The 22,769-nt window shown below is 40.0% G+C and overlaps 1 protein-coding gene across 1 annotated transcript in view; it reads right to left on the bottom strand.

The window, feature by feature from the left end:
* Positions 1-17,818, bottom strand: part of LOC115045295 (IgGFc-binding protein-like) — a 35,664-nt gene extending 17,846 nt beyond the window's left edge. Inside the window, exons 1-16 of the mRNA XM_029504907.1 lie at positions 17,766-17,818; positions 16,827-16,877; positions 16,610-16,734; positions 15,239-15,879; positions 14,260-14,693; positions 14,015-14,178; positions 12,837-13,013; positions 7,533-7,758; positions 6,874-7,119; positions 6,259-6,360; positions 4,855-5,002; positions 3,463-3,583; positions 2,998-3,330; positions 1,053-1,224; positions 707-804; positions 182-312 (exon numbers count right to left, since the gene is read on the bottom strand). Coding sequence (XP_029360767.1) covers positions 182-312; positions 707-804; positions 1,053-1,224; positions 2,998-3,330; positions 3,463-3,583; positions 4,855-5,002; positions 6,259-6,360; positions 6,874-7,119; positions 7,533-7,758; positions 12,837-13,013; positions 14,015-14,178; positions 14,260-14,693; positions 15,239-15,879; positions 16,610-16,734; positions 16,827-16,875 — 3,167 coding nt within the window. The 5' untranslated portion in view covers positions 16,876-16,877; positions 17,766-17,818. The remainder of the gene's footprint in view (positions 1-181; positions 313-706; positions 805-1,052; positions 1,225-2,997; positions 3,331-3,462; positions 3,584-4,854; positions 5,003-6,258; positions 6,361-6,873; positions 7,120-7,532; positions 7,759-12,836; positions 13,014-14,014; positions 14,179-14,259; positions 14,694-15,238; positions 15,880-16,609; positions 16,735-16,826; positions 16,878-17,765) is intronic.
* Between the last annotated feature and the right edge of the window lie 4,951 nt (positions 17,819-22,769).

Consider the following 22,769-nt stretch of genomic DNA (forward strand, 5'->3'; position numbering starts at 1 on the left):
TACAGGTCACGCCGGCAGTAATGTTCATTCCTAGTCTGACCAATGACAGCATGTATTAGCCACACATCATCATTGCAGCACTGGTTGTTGTTCTAGCTGGTTTTCTGATGGAGACATCTAGCTTTAACGTACCAATTCAGATCGGTGGGACCCTAACCCCGGTGACTGCTGGATTACCTACCTAAAAGGCCCACTCTTGTCAGATATGATGCCACAGTAGCTTCCCTTTTGATAGCGTTGTAACAGAGCAGGATCACACTCAGGACATTTCCCTTTAGCACAGTCACTGGTGCAGCTGGGGTCTCCCCCTGCCTGAGTTCAAAGACACCTTTAATTGTTACAACTTGCAGCAGCTGTTACCATAAATAGATATAGTATGTTGGCCCACAGATCAATTTGAAGAGGTTTTGCTTGCTGTAAACATTATCAATGTGTTTCAAAGTGATCAGGGCCAAACTCAACTGTGAGTTGGAAGATCATGAAAATATTATGCTGGATCTTTGTGTAAAATTCTCAGCCCCAGACTTTATTCAATACACAGTTTTCACCTAATCCAAGTGTGCAGGCTATAAACTGTCTGCTTCTTTGATTGGAAGGAACCATGAGGCATAGGCCTAGATGCAATGTATTTATTTCTATATGCTTGCATGAGTTTTAGGTCAATATCAGCTTATTAACTTTATAACTTTAAATAAAGTTTAGAAACCATCCAGCTGTGTCCAAAGCCATTATCGTTTATGGCTTGGGTGCCATCTGGTTTCAGTCTGTCATCGCTAGGTTTTCCGTTGAAATTTCCACACAAACCTGACAAAGAAAAACAAGCACAATGAAAACACTTCAGTTGCATCCCTCATATTCATTCATGACAGACAGTGAGTTTGTGATGCAGCGAAACAGCCTCAGATAGACACTTCACCCTCCTAGGTTCAAAAGGTCTGTCTGGAAACCTTGCCATTATGATCAGCTGAGAGCGCTTTATTACAAAGTTGGGAGATGCAAACTTGATTGTCGGGTTAGGGTTATATAAATTCCATTACATTCACCCAACTTACCGCTTGTTGTCCCATAATATGAACTGGGCAGAGTCAAGCTGACATGGCTGTTCCAGTTGAACCTAAGCGTCAAACCAAAATGTGTGGTCACAATTCCATAGTAGCCAGAGCGGAACAAGGATATCTTGCCATCGTCTATGGAGTAAGGCATGTTTACCGGCTGGCTGTTTACCTAGATGAGGTCGAGGGGTAGGGGTGGAGGTGGGAAACAATATTATTAAGAATGGCCTTCTTGCATTTACAAATAGTGTGTATAGCTTGAGCCACATCTTGCCTTGATAATATATACACTTGAGGACAGAATTATCCCCATCATGAAAAATTAATCAAACTGTACCTTCCAAATACAGTTTGAGAGCAAATCATTTTTCAACACTGCTTTTATTTTGGTACTTCCATTATTTCACAAAAAATTTCACCAAAACCAAAAATTACCAGGGTCAAAATTATTAGCCCCCCGATGCTAATAGGCAGTTGTATATCCTTTTACTGGGTAACAGCCTGCAATCTTTTGTTATAGTTTTCCACAAGTCTCACACACGTCCCCTGAGAAATCCCAGCCCATTTTTCTTTGGCAAATCTCTCAAGCTCCTCCAGAATCCAGGCTTGGCCAAGTCATTCACTAGTGCCTTGGCAGTTGTTCTGGGGTCTTTAGACACATCTCTCACTAGATTTCTTTCCAGAGTCTTTGAAATGATGCGTTTCCTACCTTTGCCCAACTTATTTTGTACTATGTGGCTCTCTTTAAATTTCTTGGATTATACTTCTCACTCCAGTTCTTGACACTTGGAAACACTGTGATAACTTTGTGTATCCATCTCCTGCTTTGTGTGCATCAGCAATTCTTTTTAAGTCTAAACTGATTTCTTTTGTTTTTGGCATGATGCTTTCTGAGTCCTGAATCATCCCGCATGAACTGAATCTTCTCCACTGCTCTACAGGTCCCTCTTATAGAGTCAGTGTTCACTGGTGACTTCAATTAGGTTTGATTAATCAGAGCACATGACTTCCAACCCTTGCTGTCTCTCAAACTGATCGGAATTCTTAAGGGGGCTAATAAATTTGACCCTGGTCATTTTTGGTTTTTGTGAAATTGCTTTGTTTCTGTGTGCAAATAAAAATATTGGAAGCATCCATGTTAAAAACTAATCTGTCTTTCTCGCTCTTTAACAGCACCTTGGAAATACCTAATAAAAAATAAAATTTTCATGGTGGAGCTAATAATTCTGTCCTCAAGTGTACTCTGTTTCCTCTAAAAGCGGCTGGCCTTTTTTAGAAGGAAGGCTTATATTAAAGAGGAAGCTTTTATTGAATCCCTTCTCTGCTGCATACAGCACTCAACTTGCGCCTCCTGACAGGTGCCATATCTGCATGCTGTATGTGTTGAGGAAATGACACCTGCCAGTACAGGTGGTGGTATTCAGCTATAGTAAAAATAGCTACAGCCACATACTGCCACTGCCTGGAAAGAAGCATTTATTAGAAGGAACCTTTTATCTTTTCAAATCCCCATTTGAAATATATACCAACTAGGATTAGCCCCACCTGCCTGCCCCCCACTCACTCAGCTGGAGGGGCGATTAGACCTGGATAGGTCTGCAGTATAACAGGACTGATATTTAGAGTGGGATAACTATTCACATGTGCAATATCACTTATTGAGAATTTGCCAATAACAAGTACAACTCCTGACAGAAAAGCCCCATCCAACTTGCTATTAGGTGTCAATGCCATCCACTGAAACCACCACAGCACAGTGGGAGGTACCAGCTTTACATCAGGCCACATGAGTCTTTAAATGTAAACCCAATTTAAAAACGACTGCAGAATACTTTCTGGATGCTGTCTCCACTAAGACCTGTGGTCTATTGCATTTTACTGTACCTACACAAGACAGATATCTGGTGAGGACAAGCGATCAGCACTGTAGGAAAATTTATCTTACCAGTATTTTTCCAGGGTTAGCACGGCTCATGCTGATGGTGATGTTCCCAAAGATCTTCAGTGAGACAGACTTGGTGAAGGACACAGCCTTGTTACGGCCTCTGTTCTCATTCTGGACCAGCACCTGGAACGGGATCAGGTCTTGGTCTGATCCCTTGGTGTTTTGGGACAAAATATAAGTACAAGTGCCCTGGAAATCGAAGCGCCGGTTGTCAAAGCTTGTGTAGTGGGGGTCTCCAGAGCCTCGGCACGTTGCATAAGTTGTCGGGTAGCAGTCTCTGATCCCACCCTTCAAGCCACAGTACTCAGTCTTCTTACAGGCAAATGGTTTACACTTCACCAGGAGGATAGTAGAAAACATACAGAACATCAGATCAATTCAGGAACACAATAAAATGAAATACTGATCAGTGTAATTTGTTGATGGCCACTTGTGCCATATACATATATAAAGAAAGAGACCTACACTGGCTTTCCCTTTAAGGCATTGACACCTTGAACTGCAAGTGCCATCACCCCAAAAAGTGATGGCTGGTGGGTAATAGTTTCCTTTATACTGACATCCACAAGATGACACAGGAACACATCTGGAACAAGCACACAGACACACAATTATTAACAATGTGTTTGTCTCAGTTATGCTGATTAGCTGAGCATTTAACTGTTTATATGTTATCTGTAAGATTTAATGTGGTTAATTTGCACCTAAATATGCCTTTATGCCTACTCTTATGCATTTATTTCACGTTACAGGGTCAGAAGATAGAGAAATTTCTAAATTTCTATATGGCAGAGGAGCTCCATTTGAGCTTCACTACAGCACTGTCCCTCTACACTGCAGGGGCTCAATTTGCAATTTCTTCATTCAGCTCATTTGGCGGTAGAAGTTTGAATGGTGTTACTTCACAACACTAACTGTTAGGCATGTGTTTGTGTGCAGGTGTGCCAGCAGCTGTAATCTTGTCCACAGGGCGTGCTTGTTTTTTTTTTTTTTTTTATTTTGTTAGCTAAACAATGGCATCTGTTGCATAATGTTCTCCTTTACTATATCAATATTGTCAGTCACGTTTAATGATGAATTTAAATATTTAAATCACCTAGTTGGATGCAGCACAAACACAAAAGAGGTTAAGACTTGGTACAGGTTTTATGCTGAGTGTCATCTTTGTCTAAGTGGTTTATTTAATTGTATATATATCTATATTGAATTCCAGTGGTGAAAATTTGCATGCATGTTTTTGCTTGTTGTGTTCAGTTTATTTAATTTGTTTAAGTGCAGCATTTTACAGGATTGAGTTTATTCACATGCAATGCTTTTGAGTCACAGTTGAACACAACTGAGGCAGTGAAACCCTCATACTGACAGCTGGAGCTTTTCCCTCAAGCTGTCGAAGAGTGATTTCTAGTAGTACTGGTGTTGTGGGTCCAGCTGGAGAGGACTTGATGGAGGGTGTCAAAGAAGCAACATTTCAGGGCACAACAGTGAACCCTCCTGGTTTGATTTCAGTCTGATTATATTTATTCTCCATTTTTAGAGAGATATTTTGCACCACCATCAATTTTACTGTTCTTAGATGTTATTTTTTGGACAATACATGTTTACTGCTGCAGTTCATTTGTCCATGGTTACTAAGCACTGCTCACCCTTGTACCAAAGAGCAAAGGGAGAGTACTTTACTTGTTTTTTTCCTTACAACTACTTGGAATACCCCTCTCTCACACACACATTTTTTTCTGTTTTTGCATGATACCTGTCCCCACCTAACCTATATAGATACACACACTGACATGCACAGTGTCAGTAAAGCACTGTCCCCATAAGAACCAGTTTAGTGTTTTCACTTTGTTGTAATGTTACCTTTCTCCACTCATTACCAGTCCGCTATTACACTGGCAGCCTTCCACACAGGGCTCCTTACATTGTTTTTCACTATCAGGGGACGAACAGGAAGCAGGACAGGCTGAACCACAGGACTCATAGTGGGTACCTGATGGACAGGAGGGGACTGGGGAGGGAAGGGTGCACATCATCATGAGCATTATTCCTAAACCACTGCAAGAACACCATCAAGTTCAGAAAGGTTATCAATATATTTGCTTCATCAATTTTTATTGATTGAAAAATTTGTAGCTTAAGCTACAATTAAAACTATAATCACCACCTCACAGCTTACTCAAGCTGAATTCAGTCATGTTCCAGTAAACACAGTCTGTTCTTCCTTTACAGTACAGTTACAGTGTTACAGAGGTGTTTTAACAGAGCATTATGATGTCAAACTGAGGCTGACGTTTGAATTGGTATATGAATTTGTGAGTTATGACAGTGATTTTTGACCTATAACTGCCAAAATCTGACAGTTAATTATTATTAAACGTCTGTGATCAATGAACATGCTATTGTAGTATCATGTTCACATAAAGGAGATCTGCGAACTGACAACCTGAAACATAAAGCTTTGGGTGCTGACTGTTGCTGATGCAAAGGCATGAAAAGCGAAAGGCAGCTATGCTTATTTTATGTCATGGCATTGTCCTGCCTCTCACCAGCCTTTATCATACAGCTGTACTAAAACATAATTTACAATTAGTCCAGGCTGGCCAGCCACAACAGCCTGCTTAAGGTTACCAACTGAACCTTTATCAGTGAGACTGACGGATTACAAAAAAAAAAAACATACAACAACAGATATTTAAATACTTAATACAATTGAAACAGACCACGAGGGAGATTCTAGAAATCTGTCATCATGTCATGTCACAAACAGAAACACAAGCTGTACTGCACAAAACTGCCATCTAAACTGGACTGGAGTCAAACATCTGATAATTTAGGATTTGTTTGTTTCCACTGCTCATATTAGTGTAAGATTGCATCTGTGTTTATCAAATATAAAACATTTATGTTGTATTTTTGGATAATTGCAGGCAAAAAAGTATTTGCGCAGACACAATGCCCTTTTACCTTCACTTTTCTTAGCGACTTTGTTATTTTTTCCAATTGAATGTTTCTAGTAATCTTTATGAAAATTCAATTGAGGTTTTCTTGACACCTCATATCAGGTCCAAAGGTAACACTGGGCTGAATTGGGTTTGATTCTGACTCGGCTGCGCCTGCTTAGGAGCTGTGGTGGTTTGGCAAGTCAGAGTCAGAGTTAGGGTTCTGGCAGAAAACACAACACAGCCTCCAGTTCAGGTCGTGGATCATTTTACGTTTTCATACTTGCAGTTGTAAAAAAGTTAAAATAATAAATTTCAGACTTACAACATTTGGTATCATCTCTCCAAGAAGCAGTGAGTTTCACTCCCTCCAGCAGACAGGCATCATAGTAAGTCTTCAGGCTTTCACAGAAAATCTGTCGTGCTCCTGTATCCCAGTATCACATCATTATTACAAGCAAGTAAACATGTTTCTGATGACATCACAGAAATGTGCTGCATATGTCCCACATTAGAAGTGAATATGGATGTAGCCTCTATGATGTAACCCCAGGTGACTGAAGAGCCCTCACCATCTTGACAGTGACTGTCAGAAACAGCTTGACTTCACCCACAGACAGGGTGAAATTATATATATATATATATATATATTTTTTTTTTTTTAGTGTCACGATGCATGGTGAGCTCCATGAACGAGTGGGCTTTTATATGCAAACACTGTGGTTATAAGGGATGATGAAGGAACCAGGGTCTCCTGCAGTGGAGGAAGTGGTGAGTTAATTAGGTCCCTTCTTTTTTTATCAGTCACAAGTCTGAATTAGCTTAAGAAGAATTGTGACTGCATATTTCAGTTAGCCGACATGTAACCAGGCCCAGTTTAAAAACCTGTCCATTTCATGACACATAATGAAACTGTGAAAATCTTCAGTTATTGTTTTACCTTTGTTAAGACAGACATCATAGCCACAGTTGTCCAGGTAAGGGCCAGGGTCAACCTTCCTATGGCAGGGTGAAAATGGTCCATCTGGTTGTGTTAGAATGCCACATAACCTGGGCTGACGGAAGTGGTTCTGCTGCTCAATTGAACAGTATGGGCAGTGACCACCACAGTTATCATTACAGAACAGATCAGAATCCTTCACTTTCCAGGGTTTGATCATCTTTAGCACATCAGATACATGAGAACCTACAAGAGGCAAAAAGGAAAAACTTCAGAAACACAAAAATGTGTCCTGTGGGTAAGGGGGCTTCTTACCAGGTCATTTTAGCATAGTTGGAGAAAGTGGATTGTGAGTGAGTCGGGATATCAATAATTATTTTTGACAGTGTATTATTTGAAGAGCAGGACTACTTTTTTCTTTCTTTGCACTAAACTATTGAAATACTAACATCTGATCTGTGTCTACTGGCGTGGCCTGGTCGGACGCAGGACCTGATGACAAGGTAAGGTCTTCTAACACACTGATGTGAAATGTTGATGTCACAACTTTAGTGATGGCAGACTTTTGAGATGAAATGACTGAATCTGCTATTCTTGGATATTAAAGATTATGTTTTATGACAACAAACATTTTTCCTCCTGTTATGTTTCCTCCTCACCTTTTGGTGTAGGCAGGTCATCCCTGCTGTCTCCATTGTAGTTTCCACAGAGGCCGTCAAGGTGTTCATAGTAGGAGGATGGCACTGTGATATATAGCCTTGAGTTCCAGTCATATCTTACTGTCAGGCCAAAGTGAGTTGTGAGAACAGCATAGCCTCCACTGTATTTTACTGAGACCTTGCCAGCCAACAGACTAACAGGCAAGTAGACAAGTTCTCCATTCACCTGTTGGTCCAGTGTAAGAAAACTGTGATGACTTTGTGAAGAGAACCAGAACCAGCCAGAACTGCAATGTTGCACTTGCACTGTGCATTAGCTAATTACCCTCAATAGATTTTTAATCTATACCATACTTCAGGCCACTATAAAATGTCAGTTTCCTCTATCATTCCACTACATGATCAGGGCATTTCCCCTCCAGCCAATCTCTGCAATCTCCCATACTCCTCTTTAAAGAAAGAAAGAGAGAGAGCAGAAAGATTTTTGTTTCTTTGTTCTTGGTTTATTTTATACGTATTATTATTATTTCAAAATACTAAAATGAAAGGATAAAATATAACCTATATAATACTGAAACAAAGCGGTACGCATACTAATAATGAGAGCATGAAAAATTATTTAAAGTACTTTCATAGACTTTGATATAAAAAAAACGGGCCTTAAGCATTTGAAAAAGGGCATGTTTGTAATTTGTCCAACCTGGTTATCTTTAAACATACTATTGCTCTCAAGTCATGCTCACTTTTCCTCATTGAAACAGTATTTATACTGTGCAACTGATGATCTCTGACTCTTAACATCACTAGTAATATTCTCACCAAGGACCTAAAATTTTTGTATACATAAACAAATTTTTCTTCATATGTGTATTTAATATCCCTTTTGCTTCAACATAGACCCTGTTCCAATTATACACATCAGAAAATCTTTTTAAGACAATAAATTGTTTATCTAGTTATTTTCTGAGTTACTTTGTGAGTTGCACCATCTTTTCTTTTTGTCTCTGGGCATCATTGTATTACTGCAGGTTATGTATAACAATGGCAGATGGTTACTTGTACAATCAATGATTAGTCCATTTCTACTTTTTTTTTTTATCAATTACGCTACATAGCATACTATCAATTAAGGTTGCACTATGTGTTGTTATTAAGATGCGTGTGGAATTGAGGAGCTTGAGCCCAGACTGTACATTGAAAATGATAAAATCTGTGATGTGATCTTCCAAATCACCAAAATCGATGTTGAAATGAATAAGTTTGTTAGTTAGCAGTTAGTGATGATGACCGCTTGTGGTGGTAAGCGTGTTGCGTCATTTCTGGTCACTGGCGGTTGTGCTCTCCGCTGTGCTCTGTCATCTCGTGTGTTGTTTCCACTGTTCTTCTGCTATTATTTCCTAATTCACTCGATTAATCCGACAGCAAATTATTTTCACTCAAATACGAGGTTTAAAAGTCAATATCTCCCCTTTCTCCAAAGGTTATAAACGGTTCTGATATGAGATCTGATTATGATAGCACCTCTTGTCATAGAATCACGGCTCCGCACTTTAGCTAGCCCAACTTATGCTAGTGTAGCTAGTCTCCCCCTGTAGCCGGTACGGGCCAACCTAGACGAGCTGATACTGCAACTAAGATAGTTTCCTCCCCCCAGTGGCTCCTGAGCAGCCAGGATCTAGTCAGGGCGGCTGGGTGACTGTCCGAGACAAGAGGCATAGTCATAGGCAGCAGCCCCCGGTTCACCACCGACCAGTTCACGTTTCCAACAGGTTCTCCCCTCTCAGCGACACACCCGCTGAAAAGCCGACTCTAGTGATTGGTGATTCTATTCAGCGAGAATAGTCTCTGTCTATGTTTAGGTCTATAGAAACTGTGTCTGTCCCCGAGCACCTAAATTTAGAAAAGTTAATAAACCCAAATTAAACAGAACAGGAGCTAAAAACAATAACCTAACTGAAATGAAAACAGCCACAAAGTCAGTCTCAAATAACACTGCGATCAAATGTGGACTGTTGAACATTCGATCATTATCATCAAAATCTCTACTAGTCTACTAGATCTCATAGCTGATCACCATATTGATTTATTTTGTATAACTGAAACGTGGCTGCAGCAGGATGAGTATGTTAGCATTAATGAAGCTACACCCCCAACTCATGTTAACTTTCATATCCCTCGTACCACAGGTCGAGGAGGGGGGGGGTGGCTGCAATATTTCAATCAAGCCTATTAATCAACCCCAGACCAAAATCTGGCTGCAGGTCTTTTGAAAGCCTCACTCTTAGTCTTTCCCACTCGGACTGGAAAGGTGAAAAACCAGTTCTGTTAGTTACAGTATACCGTCCACCTGGTCCGTACTCAGAATTCCTATCAGAGTTTCCTGAGTTTATATCAGAGTTAGTACTCAGGACAGATAAAATCATTATACTGGGAGATTTCAATATACATGTTGATGTAGAAAGCGACAGCCTTAGTTCTGGGTTTCTTTCCCTACTAGACTCAATTGGCTTTTCCCAGCATGTGAATGAACCCATTCACTGATACAATCATATCCTTGATCTTGTTCTAATATATGGCATTGAAATTGACAAGCTAACAATTCTTCCCCAATGCCATATATAATGCCATACCATAGCACTATGGCCACACTGTGTTCGAATCTCGACAATGCTGCCCCTCTCAAAAAGAAAGTATTCAATCTGAGGAGGCTGGCTCCCTGGTATAATTACCAAATCCGTGCCTTAAAGCAGACATCAAGGAAATTAGGGTTTAGGGTTAGGGTTAGGGTTAGGGTTAACCCTAACCCTAACCCGTTCCATTAAGTCAGAAGAGTCTCACAGAGCCTGGGTTAGGGTTAGCTAGAAGTTCGTATTACTCAGCACTCTTGCCTACGTTAGATAAAAATCTCTTACTTACTTACAGCAACTCCTGAATCAGCTGCAACGCCTCTTTTACATCTGGAATCATTCTCACCTCTGAATCTCTCAGAGCTAGCTTCTATAGTTTCATCATCCAGACCGTCAACCTGTCTATTAGACCCAGTACCAACTAGCCTCTTTAAAGAGATCTTTTATTTAATTGAGCCGCTCTAGATTTGATTAATCTGACTTTATTTCTGGGTTATGTACCTCAATCTCTTAAAACTGCGGTCATCAAACCCCAGCTTAAAAAGCCGAATCTTGATCCAGATGTTTTGGCAAACTACAGACCCATATCAAACCTTCCATTTATTTCTAAAATCATTGAGAAAGCTGTAGCAAAACAACTACACGACCATCTGGATGGGAACAGTTTGTTTGAAGAGTGTCAGTGAGGATTTAGAGCCCATCATAGCACAGAAACAGCGCTGGTCAAAGTCTCCAATGACATTCTAATGGCTTCAGACAATGGATCAGCCTCCATACTTCTCCTTCTAGATCTTAGTGCTGCATTCGACACCATAGATCATAATATTTTACTACAGAGACTGGAACATGAAATTGGAATTAAAGGAACTGCACTAAGGTGGTTCAAATCCTACTTAACAGATAGACATCAGTTTGTTCATGTTAACAACAGCTCCTCCTCATGTACTGTAGTCAGTCATGGAGTCCCGCAGGGTTCGGTACTTGGACCAATCCTCTTTACGCTTTATCTGCTTCCTCTAGGCAACATTATCAGGAAACACAGCATCAACTTCCACTGCTATGCAGACGATACTCAGCTGTACCTATCAATGAAGCCAAATGAAGTCACTCAGATAGTCAGACTGCAGACATGTCTTGAAGACATAAAAGTCTGGATGACTGGAAATTTTTTACTTCTCAATTCTGACAAAACAGAAGTTATTGTACTCGGTCCTAAGCACCTCCGAAAAATACTATCTAATCATCTCATCAGTCTGGACGGCATTACTTTGGCTTCCAGCTCCACTGTAAGAAACCTTGGAGTAATTTTTGACCAGGACATGTCCTTTGTCCCTCACATAAAACAAGTTAGTCGGGCAGCTTTCTTCCACCTGAGAAACATTAGGAAAATCAGAAACATCCTTTCTCAGGATGATGCAGAAAAACTAGTCCACGCATTTGTAACTTCTAGGCTGGACTACTGTAACTCATTACTATCTCGATGTCCAAACAAATCTCTAAAAGGCCTTCAGTTAATTCAGAACGCTGCTGCACGAATATTAACAGGAACTAGGAAAAGAGATCACATCTTTCCTGTGTTAGCTGCTCTTCATTGGCTGCCAGTAAAATACAGAGTAGAATTTAAAATCATTCTGTTAACATATAAAGCTCTTAATGGCCAAACTCCATCATATCTCAGAGAGCTCATAGTTCCTTACTGTCCTAGCAGGCCACTCCGCTCTCTAGATGGAGGTTTACTTGTGGTTCCTAGAGTCTCCAAGAGAAAATCTGGAGGCAGATCTTTGTTATCAGGCTCCTTTTCTATGGAACCAACTTCCAGCATCGGTCCGGGGGGCGGACTCTTTAGTAACTTTCAAGACCAGGCTTAAAACTTTTCCTCTACTCTTTAGCTATGCTGCAGTAGGCCGAGGCTGCTGGGGGAAGGACTGAGCTTCTCTCTCTCTCTCTCTCTCCCTGTCTCTCCCTGTCACCCTCTCTCCCCCTCTCCCTCTTTCTCTTTCCCTCCCTCTCTCTCGCTCTCCCTTCCTCCCCCCCTGCATGCGCTGATAAGAACCATCCTTCTTAAAAAACACAGTTTCACCCAGTTCTAAGAATTTATACTGCATTTACTAACCATGTTCTGCCAAAGTCTCTGTCTCTCCCAGTTCCTCTCCTCTCTCTCCCTGTCCTCATCCTGCAGGTGATGACTCATCGCCATCCCATGTTCCTGCAAGACCTGCTGGTCCCATGTCTTGAATATAATGAATTCTGTACTACAGCTCAACTACATGAACTTCATGCAGCAACATGTTCCTGCCTATACCCCCTCCCAATGCTCACTCTCTCTCTCTCTCTCTCTCTCTCTCTCTCTCTCTCCCACTCTCAACCCAACCGGTCGAGGCAGATGGCCGCCCCCCCTGAGCCTGGTTCTGCTCGAGGTTTCTGCCTCTTAAAGGAAGTTTTTCCTTGCCACTGTCGCCAAGTGCTTGCTCATCTGTTGGGTCTCTGATTTTTAATTTGATTTGATGTCATTTCAATGTCTGTGTTTTCAGCTTGTCTGTATAAAACAATAATGCTTGTGAACACAACATCTCCATTGGTCAAGCACAGAAACATGTTTTTGGTGACTTTATTATTTTGTTTACTGCTTGTACCATTAGTTAAAATAGAGTGCAGGTTAGGTTAGAGAATCTGTTACCTGTACTCGTCCTCTATGGCTGCCAATGACGATCGTCTGCTTGTGAACACTGACAGTCACAGTCCTCACATATGAAACTCGCCGGTTACCTCTGTGGTTGTTCTTGGTTGTCACAGTGAAAGGCACAAGGTCGGATGCTGATTTTACAACTGTGGCCATGATGTAAGTGCAAGAGCCCTGGAAAACAAAAAGGTTTGTTTTGAATGGATTTGACCATATACCGCAGCAGAAACACTGAGCTAAAGTTATGGTACTGCACCAGCACAAGCACCAGTGAAAGACCTACTTTTCCATACAAAAACTGATGGAGTAATGCAAAAGTCAGCCATAAATTCTATTCAGTGATGAGACTAAAGCATGGCTGATAATGGCTATGTTGATCTGGTTTCTATACATCCTTTAGTCATTTTACTGTTCCAATAAAAGTATTTGCAAAGACTCTGTCCTTAACAAATATTTTAATTAGAGCTCAAAATACTGCAATGTATTGAAGCAAGCAGTATGTACAGTATGTGATCACCTGATCGGGATGAGCAGCTTCATATCAGCACTGTAACAGAGTGAATCAACGAAAACAAAGCTTTTCCTCACTTTGAAAAGATATAATCTTTCCCAGAAGATAGGGATGAAAATTGAGTGTCATCATCCATTGACTGTCCTGGGGATAAACAGTCATTGTACGTCTTGACTTGAACACAAAACATCTTTGGAGTGCAGCTTCAGACTTTTTATGTCTCAAAAGTTGAATTAACTCTGTATAAGCAGAATCAGCAGCTCCAGACATCGACCCTCCCCAATGCTGACTGACTGACTTCAGAGGTCATGGTTGGCCTTTCCTTCCAAACATAATTTTACATTTAACACGCGTTTCATCAGTATTGCAATAACGGTGCTCTCAGGCCAAAGGGGTTGAGAATGTCAAAGTTACCAGAAGTCACTCAGTTTCTGTAGGAGCAGGTGTCCCCTGATCGTGACCTGAAATATGCCTGTTGGCAGCACATCTTAAGCAGCAGAAAAAAATTATTTGAACTTGATGGAAAAGTTTATTATTGTTGTTGTGTATTTTCTTTCCCTCTATCCTGTTTACTTAGAGGGGTTTAAATAAAATTTTAATGAAGTCAACGTCTCTCTGTTGACCCATAACAGATATATTCTTCTGTAATGACATCTCACCCTACCTGGAAGTCATAACGCCGGCCATCAAATGTGTGGTAGTGGGGGTCACCTATCGCATAGCAAGTTACTGTGGAAACAGGGATGCACTCGCCATCCACACAACGTTGCTTTGCCCTACATTTCACACTTTCACAGGGATCCGGGGCCGGTGTGGGTGGAGCAACATCTGTCAGAAATACATCAATTGTCACACAAGTTCAGTTCATCCTCCTTTGTGTCTATGTGTGTGTGTATGCTGCGGGTGTACCTTCTGAGCAAATCCCTGCAGTTCCATAACCATGCCTATGTTTCCCACCGTAGACGTAGACTACCATCTGGGCATCACCAAGCACTTTAACATGAGCCGCCAATTTCCCCACAGGTACGTTAGACCACACCCACTGTTTATCTGACAGGAGCTGTGTCCAATGAGGTGAGTAGCAGTTTCTCCGCAAACACACCTTCACATTACTTGACCCCTCCCTCTCTGATATAATAGAAACATAACTATCCACACTGTTCATCGTGTCTACAGTCCATGCAGTCGCAAGCCTCTCCGTGGGGGTCAGTACCATCAGAAAAGGGTCATGTGGGTGATTGTCACTGGTAAATGTCACCAACACTTTTTTGTTGCTCTTGATAATCGCTGGACGATGAAAGATAATTTTCTTAACGATTACTTGTCCAGCTCTTCTAAGCTTCCTGTGTATGAAATATGAGCCTGGTTAGATTCAGTTTTACAACTCAAAATATACAGTAACCAGTCATATAAAGAAATGGGAACATACTACATGCCACATCTTATGCTGTATGAGATGGTACATACGACATATTGACAACTGCTTGACATTGACTGTTAAAGGTCCACTTTTATTTTCTTCACCAGTGGATGGAGTTTGCTCATTCTCCCTAAAGTTGACAAAACTGTAGAGTTTTCATCATATGAAAACTGGAGGACAGGTGTGGAGCAGCTCATACAACTGAACTATGTCCACAATCACTTGGCAAACTCCGTCCACTGCTGAAAGTCATAAGATGTGCTAAAATGAATAGGCTGAAAAGTAACCAAATATCTTATTTCAGTCACCTCACTTAAAATCCACTGAATTTGGGAAAAGCGCAAAAGTACAGCTAATTTCTGCAGTAATCTATTAGATGTGTGGTGGATAGATAGATGGTAAACAAACAAAGAGATAGATCACCATAGCGTTATCTATATATTCAACAGTATTTTTTTAATACATTACCATTGCTGTTTCCCTTGGCCCAGCAGTACCACGTCAGTGTTGTCCACAGTAGCTACTATCACTGCAAAGCTTGTAGCTTTTGTCATGCCAGTCATGGGCACGAGGTATTCTTTACCAAGGTTTGCCACTGGAGGGAGCTGTTCATAGACATGTTCACATGTTCTTACCAAACTTAGACACATGTGGCCTGCTAAGACAGCTACTGGATTTTGGGATCGAATACGTGTGCCTGTCAAATCATTGTTGTTCCTTATCAGGAGGGATGCGTAGGGCTTCAGAATTATGGTCACTGGCCTACCACGGGACCACCTCTTATTATTTACCAACCCATTTGCAACAGGTGTAATAGTGATCAGGTTGATGTCATTGCCATTAACAATGGCACTTAACTTCTTCCCCTTCCACCTAGGTGTGTACACAAAGTAGTCAGTACCAAGTTCTTGCATTGGTAGAACTACTGAGCCATCTCCGGTGGCAAACTTTTGGTTGAAAGAGACCACGGCGATGTCAGCGCTAGATGAGATTCGGACAGCCGAGTTTTTTTCATAATCCCTCGTCAGCATAGCTCTGGGGGGCAGAAATAACCGTCTTGTTTCACCTGCAGAGAGCATCAGCTGTTTGGAGAAGCCCAGTGAACCAACCTGCGGACCAACATGTAAAAAAGACATGAAAACTGGACATTAACTTTCTGTGCAATTGAATTTTTAACCACTATATATAACACTATATAGTTTATACAATTTTAATGTCTTATGTGTCTATATATATCGTACTACTTGTCCCATACTGTCCAAAGGTGTGTGCTTTGCTAATATAGCAGGTCTAGGTTCAATATTGACACAGTGAAGGTATCAAAGGTCCCAGTCCACAGTTTGTATTTGGAAACTGAGACTAGTCTCAGTCTTGTAATTACAACAAACCTACTGTGTCTTGCAACTATTAGATCCTGATGTCAGGATTAGCAGAACAGGTTGAGGTGGTTCTCTTCTCTCAGATATGTGAACATGTAAGTATGTTAAGTGGCAGTGGCTGAGTTTACAAGTAAAGTTATTCCCACTGCACAGTCCCTGTGCCTCTTCCTATTTTCTAATTGTCATTTCTGACTTTAATATGTTTAATTCATTTTGGAGGTCATGTAGTTGAATGACTCACAGGATACAGCAGTTGGACAGTAAGCAATTGTGCATCATAATCATGTGAAAGAAACCTTTGTTGAAGCTGCAATGTAGCCGTTGAGACAATATTTCACAACTCTACATGTATTTGCAGACATGCTCATCTGCCTGCTGTACGAGGGCTTTGGGCTTTTTTTTTTTTTTTTTTCACGATAGCAGCATTACACCTCTTTAACATAATAAACACGAATCGCACCTTAATGAGAACGTTCGCTGAAGAGCCCTGGGCAGTCAGAACCACTTCAAGAGAGCTAGCAGCTCTGTTGTAGTTTGGAAGAAATGTTGTGATAAATTCTTTTCCCGTCAAACAACCATGGCACACTGAAAGAAAGAAGATAAGATATTTTACCAAATAAAATAATCCAGAACAGTTTATTATACTGCTTAATATAAATATTCAGTAGGGTTAGTACCTGCCGAGAGTGCAGCGGCCAAACAGACCACAAGACCCTTTATTTCCATTGCTAATAGAGAAACATACACAATGGTCAAAATCCATTTCAATCTCATATACATATTTATTCATGTTAAATCATTTTTCTTACTGTCTTGACAGTGTTGAACATTAAGAATTTGGCGTCTTTGCAAACATGCACAGTTTCACAGTTTCATAATTCTGCAGGTACATGGATTTTTTTATCATCAAGTGTACATGTCCAGTTTAGGCTCATTGTGCTGTTGTGCTGTCTCACTGATGTAGCAGATATTGTAGTGTAAATATTGGCAAACTAAATATTTACAAAGCAAAGGAAAGGGAACTCACTAATAATTCAAATGTCTTTTCATCTTTAATCGTGAAAGATTCCATTCATAAGGATGCAATCAGCAGCTACCAGACCCTTTCAAAGTGGAATATTTTCCTGGATAATGCATGACTGATATTTGAAAAATAAAGCAACACACCTTAAATAACAAAACAAAATCTTGGTCATGTTATCTGTCTTTGACAGCACATGCCTTGGTGATTCAGAACATATTTAAATTTTAACTGGATAATGCATTTTTCCCTTCATCGCTTAAGAAAGAAATGGTGGTCAATTCTGCTGCTCTGTACAGAGTATTCTGACAGTTTCACAAATCCCCAGAAAAAATGTTAAGCGGACTTTATGGATGGATAGCAGATTATTCTCATAGATTTTTTTAAAACCCGGTCCTAATAAAAAGAATCATTATAAATGAAACAGTTATTTAACATACTGCAAGTGAAGTGTTTTAAGCCAATATTCAGGTAGTCAATCAACCTGATTATTGACTTTTTATAGTTTCGAACATATTCTCATGAAAGCATGAAGAAAGATTCATAATGAAAGTTTCTCAATCACCACAAGTATCAACAAAGGCATTTACTGTACCTGGAGCTGACCATGGATGCTGTTTCAGCAGGAGGCAGATCGGAGCGCTCTTATAGCTGTGAAACAGGGAGAGACACAGCCATACTGTAGATAAAACAACAGAGCTCAGTTCTGGGTCAATGAAAAACATATAGAGTATTGGTGTGTTTGTTTTTGTTGGAGGATTGACAGTGTGATGAACAGTCAATAGAGGAAAGGTGGGGATCTAACCTGCAGGAACACTGTAACTAGCACGACAATCTCCCAAAGAACAGGACCAGGTCACCCTGATTGAGTTTCATTATACCATTTCTAAAAACGTAATGTTTTACAATCAAATTCAAGACACATGATTGAATTTAGCAAGTCAAGTGAATATACTGAAATGACAGAGTCCATGATAAGTTCAAATCAACAGCCACAAAATAAATGCTTCACCAAACTGCATTAGCAGTTAGATCCTGTCTTCAACTTAATCTGCTATGTTTAGCAGTTAGTTTTTTCCTGAATTACTCATCTGATGTACTGGATTCATTCTGATCTTTGCTTTGCCATCCTTTAATGTGAGGTTAGTAAACTGCAGATTACCTACTTTCCTCTGAAGTTAACATTTATGTTTATTTTTTGGGAGGGCTTTTATGTCTTAATTGTTTATACAGTAATTAGCAGAGAGGTTACCAGGAAACAGAGAGAGGAATGCCTTTCAGCTCTAAACCACTTGACTGCCTCAGTGCACCTGAGCTAATTAAAGCTACCAACCACAAACACATGAATTAACTTTTTCTATTTCTCATGTCCTCTATTTGATCTGAGATTTTGGCCCTCTGTCCTTTGACCAGGTCATTAATGTAGATAATTTGTTTTCCCATAATGTCATCATCACTAACCTGTGATGATGACATAAAAAAATTACTCAAGTCATTTAGCTCTCCAGTGATGATAGAGGGATTTATACTCTACAGAACTTTTACCTGCAATGAACGTGAATGCTGCCTTTTTCTTTTTTCAGTCAATCTCGTTATCAGATTCCATTAACTTTAATATATATGGTTGTTTTTTTTATGTGTCTTTTGTATCTGTTTATGCTGAATATCAGTTTCTGGCCTACCTGTTCAACTTGTTTGTTCATTCTTTATTTTTTAATACTTTAGTGTCACCAGCGTGGCATGAGATGACTGCCTATAAAACTAATATATACTAAAGGTGGAGATGGGTTAGCCCACTGCTAATGTACAAAGCAGCATCCATAATAATCCTTTAATCAAATTTACATAATTGGTTGAAGTACATTGTGTATCTTAAAGTCAAGGTGAAGATATTTGAACGCTCCTGACTTGAAGAAACAAATAAGGGAGTCATTACATAGAATAAAGGAACACAAACCATGCCGTGTCTGATCTTCAGGATGAAATTAAGCTCTGGCTGTAATTCTGAAGATATATCTTTACACTCACTGTGTAACCAGTGGCTCATGTTTATACAGATGGGTCTGCCCCTCTACAATTCAGACTGTCAGAGAACAGCCAATGAGGCGTTTACTTAAATAACCAGGAACTTTTTAATCTTTTATCTTTTATTGATAAAAGATGTGTTTACGATTGAGGATATTTGGTTTAAGTTTATGTCTCAGACTGGCCCCACTGCTCACTATGTCACATGTATTGATTTACATGCATAGATAGCACCATTCTGGAGACATTAAAGATTAAGTGATAGGTTCTTGATCCACACACACATTTGAATTGGCTCCTTCAGTTCTGTGACAATTGATCACTGGTCATATTATTTGCCAAAAATGCAAAAACATCCACATATTAATCAGTTAATCAGTTTCCATAAGACAGACCTGTAACATGCAGCAGAGAGGAGCATGGTAATCACACTGAATAAGCCTGGACTGGTGTGGTAGGACATAAGTAGCACCCTTGTGCAGGAGTATGCAGTCTAAATGCAGTACAGCATCTAGAACTCAAATCTCATTATTTATTGCAAATCACTCTGTAAACTGTCTGGTAGTGTTTTAGACTTGCCTGATTGCAGTCACTGTAACTGCCTTGTTTAAGAACCCAAATGCAGCACAAGCAGTGAAGGACTGTTGGAATGAACTTTACTGGTGACCACAGCAAATTAACAAACATTCCAACTTTTCTACCTGTGAAACTTCTTTGGTTGCTTTGGATTTATATTTAGGATTGTTTTGCTTGTTAACTTGCTTAGGGGTGCACACACTCTCCCGTCAAGTCTGTTTTTTATATCAATGAGGCCTCCAGGCCATTTTCAGACTCAAACAGGCATTTTATCATGGCTTCTGTCCTGACTTTGCCCAGCTCCCCTCATACAGTTCATGGTGGAGGTGGATGCCTCTGACCTGGTGTTATCTCACCGCCTCCAACTCTGCACCTCTCTCTCCTGTAAATTGTCACCCTCAGAGAGGAATTATGATATAAGTGATAGTGAGCTGCACGTAGTCAAGGTTGCTTTAGAGGAATCGAAGGACTGATACAAGCGGCTGAGCTCCCTTTCCTGGTTTGGACCACACGAAATTTAGAATACTTTAGGACAGCCAAGAGCAAGCTGTCTTAGCTATTAACTCTCAGCTAAATTGTAACATTAAGCTAAAGTGTTGGTTACATTAGTGAACTTATGTGAAGAAATGCTGTGTCACCAATGTCAGGCATAATTAGGCTAGCAGCAGCTAATGTCTCCATTTAAAACAGTGTAAGGGTATTGGAAGGCTAGTATGCTAGTAGGCTAGATGCCACCTTATGAACATTTTTAGGATAGCTAATACGCTTAGTTTTTGTCCTTTTACTTTAAGTTGGTGTGGAAAATGTTGGCCACAGTAAAAAATCTTCTGAAAACAAAGACATAGCTAATGTAATTGTTGCAAATGTTAATTTAATCACAAGTATATATATATATATATATACTTGTGATTAAGACCTTTCACACAAAGGACCCCAAACCAAATGTGGCCATACATACACCGAAAAACAACAACAAAAAACTGTGTCTTTTATTCCCATTGTAAATAGAATTCAAAACAAGTTCATTGGCAAGGAATAAAAAAAAACCTAAAGCAAACTATTATCACAACTATAACACTCAGCAGCAGTCATGTGAAAAAAAAAAAAAAAAATCACTTTGTCTCGTTTATTTATCTTTTCTTTTGCATTTTCAGAGAGACCCCCAGGGAAGCTCTACACAGGATTCTTTGGTTAAATCAAACAAATAATGAGAATATTGACAAAGAAATAAATTGACAAATCCTTTACATGATAAAAAGGGTATGCAAATACTTCTGCACTGTATGTGTGACTAAACTGTCAAACATTAATTTTGGCATTCTTTCCCAACAGGTGCTTCCCTACAGGCTCCTCTCATTCTCAAACAATATTGCTGTAGTTCATCTGTTGTCCATGAAAATTCCTAACAGGTACCCCAGAAACTTTAAAGAAGCACAATATGCTTTAAAATTTGGGCCGCTGTCACTGACAGAATCCTTAAAAGATGGAGTCCACAATTTGACATTAGGTATGCCATTTATTGTAATTTTATATTCCATTAAATACATTTTAAATGAACATTTTTGGAATGTTTTTTTTTATATATATAATTATTTTTTGAATTTTGAAAGCTGGTAAATGTAGTTTGTGGTTTAAATTAGCACTGAGAAACCTGAAGTTGGGCTGTAGGTAACCAACCTGGAGCATTTCAAACTTCCTTCCTGTCTGCTTTGATCCAGTTTCCCTAAAAATTCCAGTACATTTTATTTGGATTTATAATGTCAAATCTACAAGTACAAAAACTGTGTGACACCAGGGCAAAAAAGCCAAACACCAGTATCACTGGTCATATAGAGCAGACTATTTAGATGTTAATGCAACACTCAAATTTTTGAGAGAGCTGGGATGGTCCTTCAAGAGCTGCTTCCCCATCCATCTGTAAGAGAATAACAGTGCTCAGAGCCATGAGTGAATCCCACAGGTAATTTATGAACATACAGCTGCATCAGGTCCTCTGAACTCATCAGTAAGAGCTGCAATCACTGAGCAAAGCACTTATAGCAGGAGAAGTTGGTGTCAAAAATAGCTGTCTGGGTTTCTGTGTTTCAATGTGAATGTAAATAACATTCACATTGAAACTACCATTTCATATTTTTTTTAATTTTACAGAATTTAAAATATAATGAGTGTAGTTGACAGATAGTAAATATCTCGTTAAGTATTTACAAAATGCAGCAAACACTTTGAGTGACAGCTCATTGCTGTCATTTGTGTCACACCATGTAGCCAGACTTCTCTCACTGGCAGATGGGTGCACAGGGGGTTTTTCAGTAGCAAAACTGACTTACAATATGATTCAAACTGGATCACTGGTCAAATCAAATCAAATCAAATCAGATTTATTTGTATAGCGCCAAATCATAACAAAGTTACATCAAGGCACTTTACATATAGAGCAGGTCTAGACCAAACTCTTTATAAATTTATTTAAAGAGACCCAACAGATCCCCCGATGAGCAAGCACTTGGCAACAGTGGCAAGGAAAAACTTCCTTTAAGAGGCAGAAACCTCGAGCAGAACCAGGCTCAGGGGGGGCGGCCATCTGCCTCGACCGGTTGGGTTGAGAGAGAGAGAGAGAGAGAGAGAGAGAGAGAGAGAGAGAGAGAGAGAGAGAGACAGGCAGGCAGGCATTGGAGGGGGGGGGGTGTAGGCAGGAACATGTTGTTGCATGAAGTTCATGGAGTTGAGCTGTAATACAGAATTCATGCTATATGGGACCAGCAGGTGTTGCAGGAACATGGGATGGAGATGAGTCACCACCTGCAGGATGAGGACAGGGAGAGAGAGGAGAGGAACTGGTGAGTAAACAAAAGCCAAACTCCAAGCAATAACATCTGGAGAGCAATGGAAGCACAGTGACTAAAACTAGAGGACCTCAACAGGAAGAAAAAAGGCAATTTAAATAACTGAGCCAGACACATGGACACAAGTGAGACAGACAATCACTGAGGATGGAAAC

This window comes from Echeneis naucrates, chromosome 6 (assembly GCF_900963305.1).
Source record: "Echeneis naucrates chromosome 6, fEcheNa1.1, whole genome shotgun sequence".
Classification (NCBI taxonomy): domain Eukaryota; kingdom Metazoa; phylum Chordata; class Actinopteri; order Carangiformes; family Echeneidae; genus Echeneis; species Echeneis naucrates.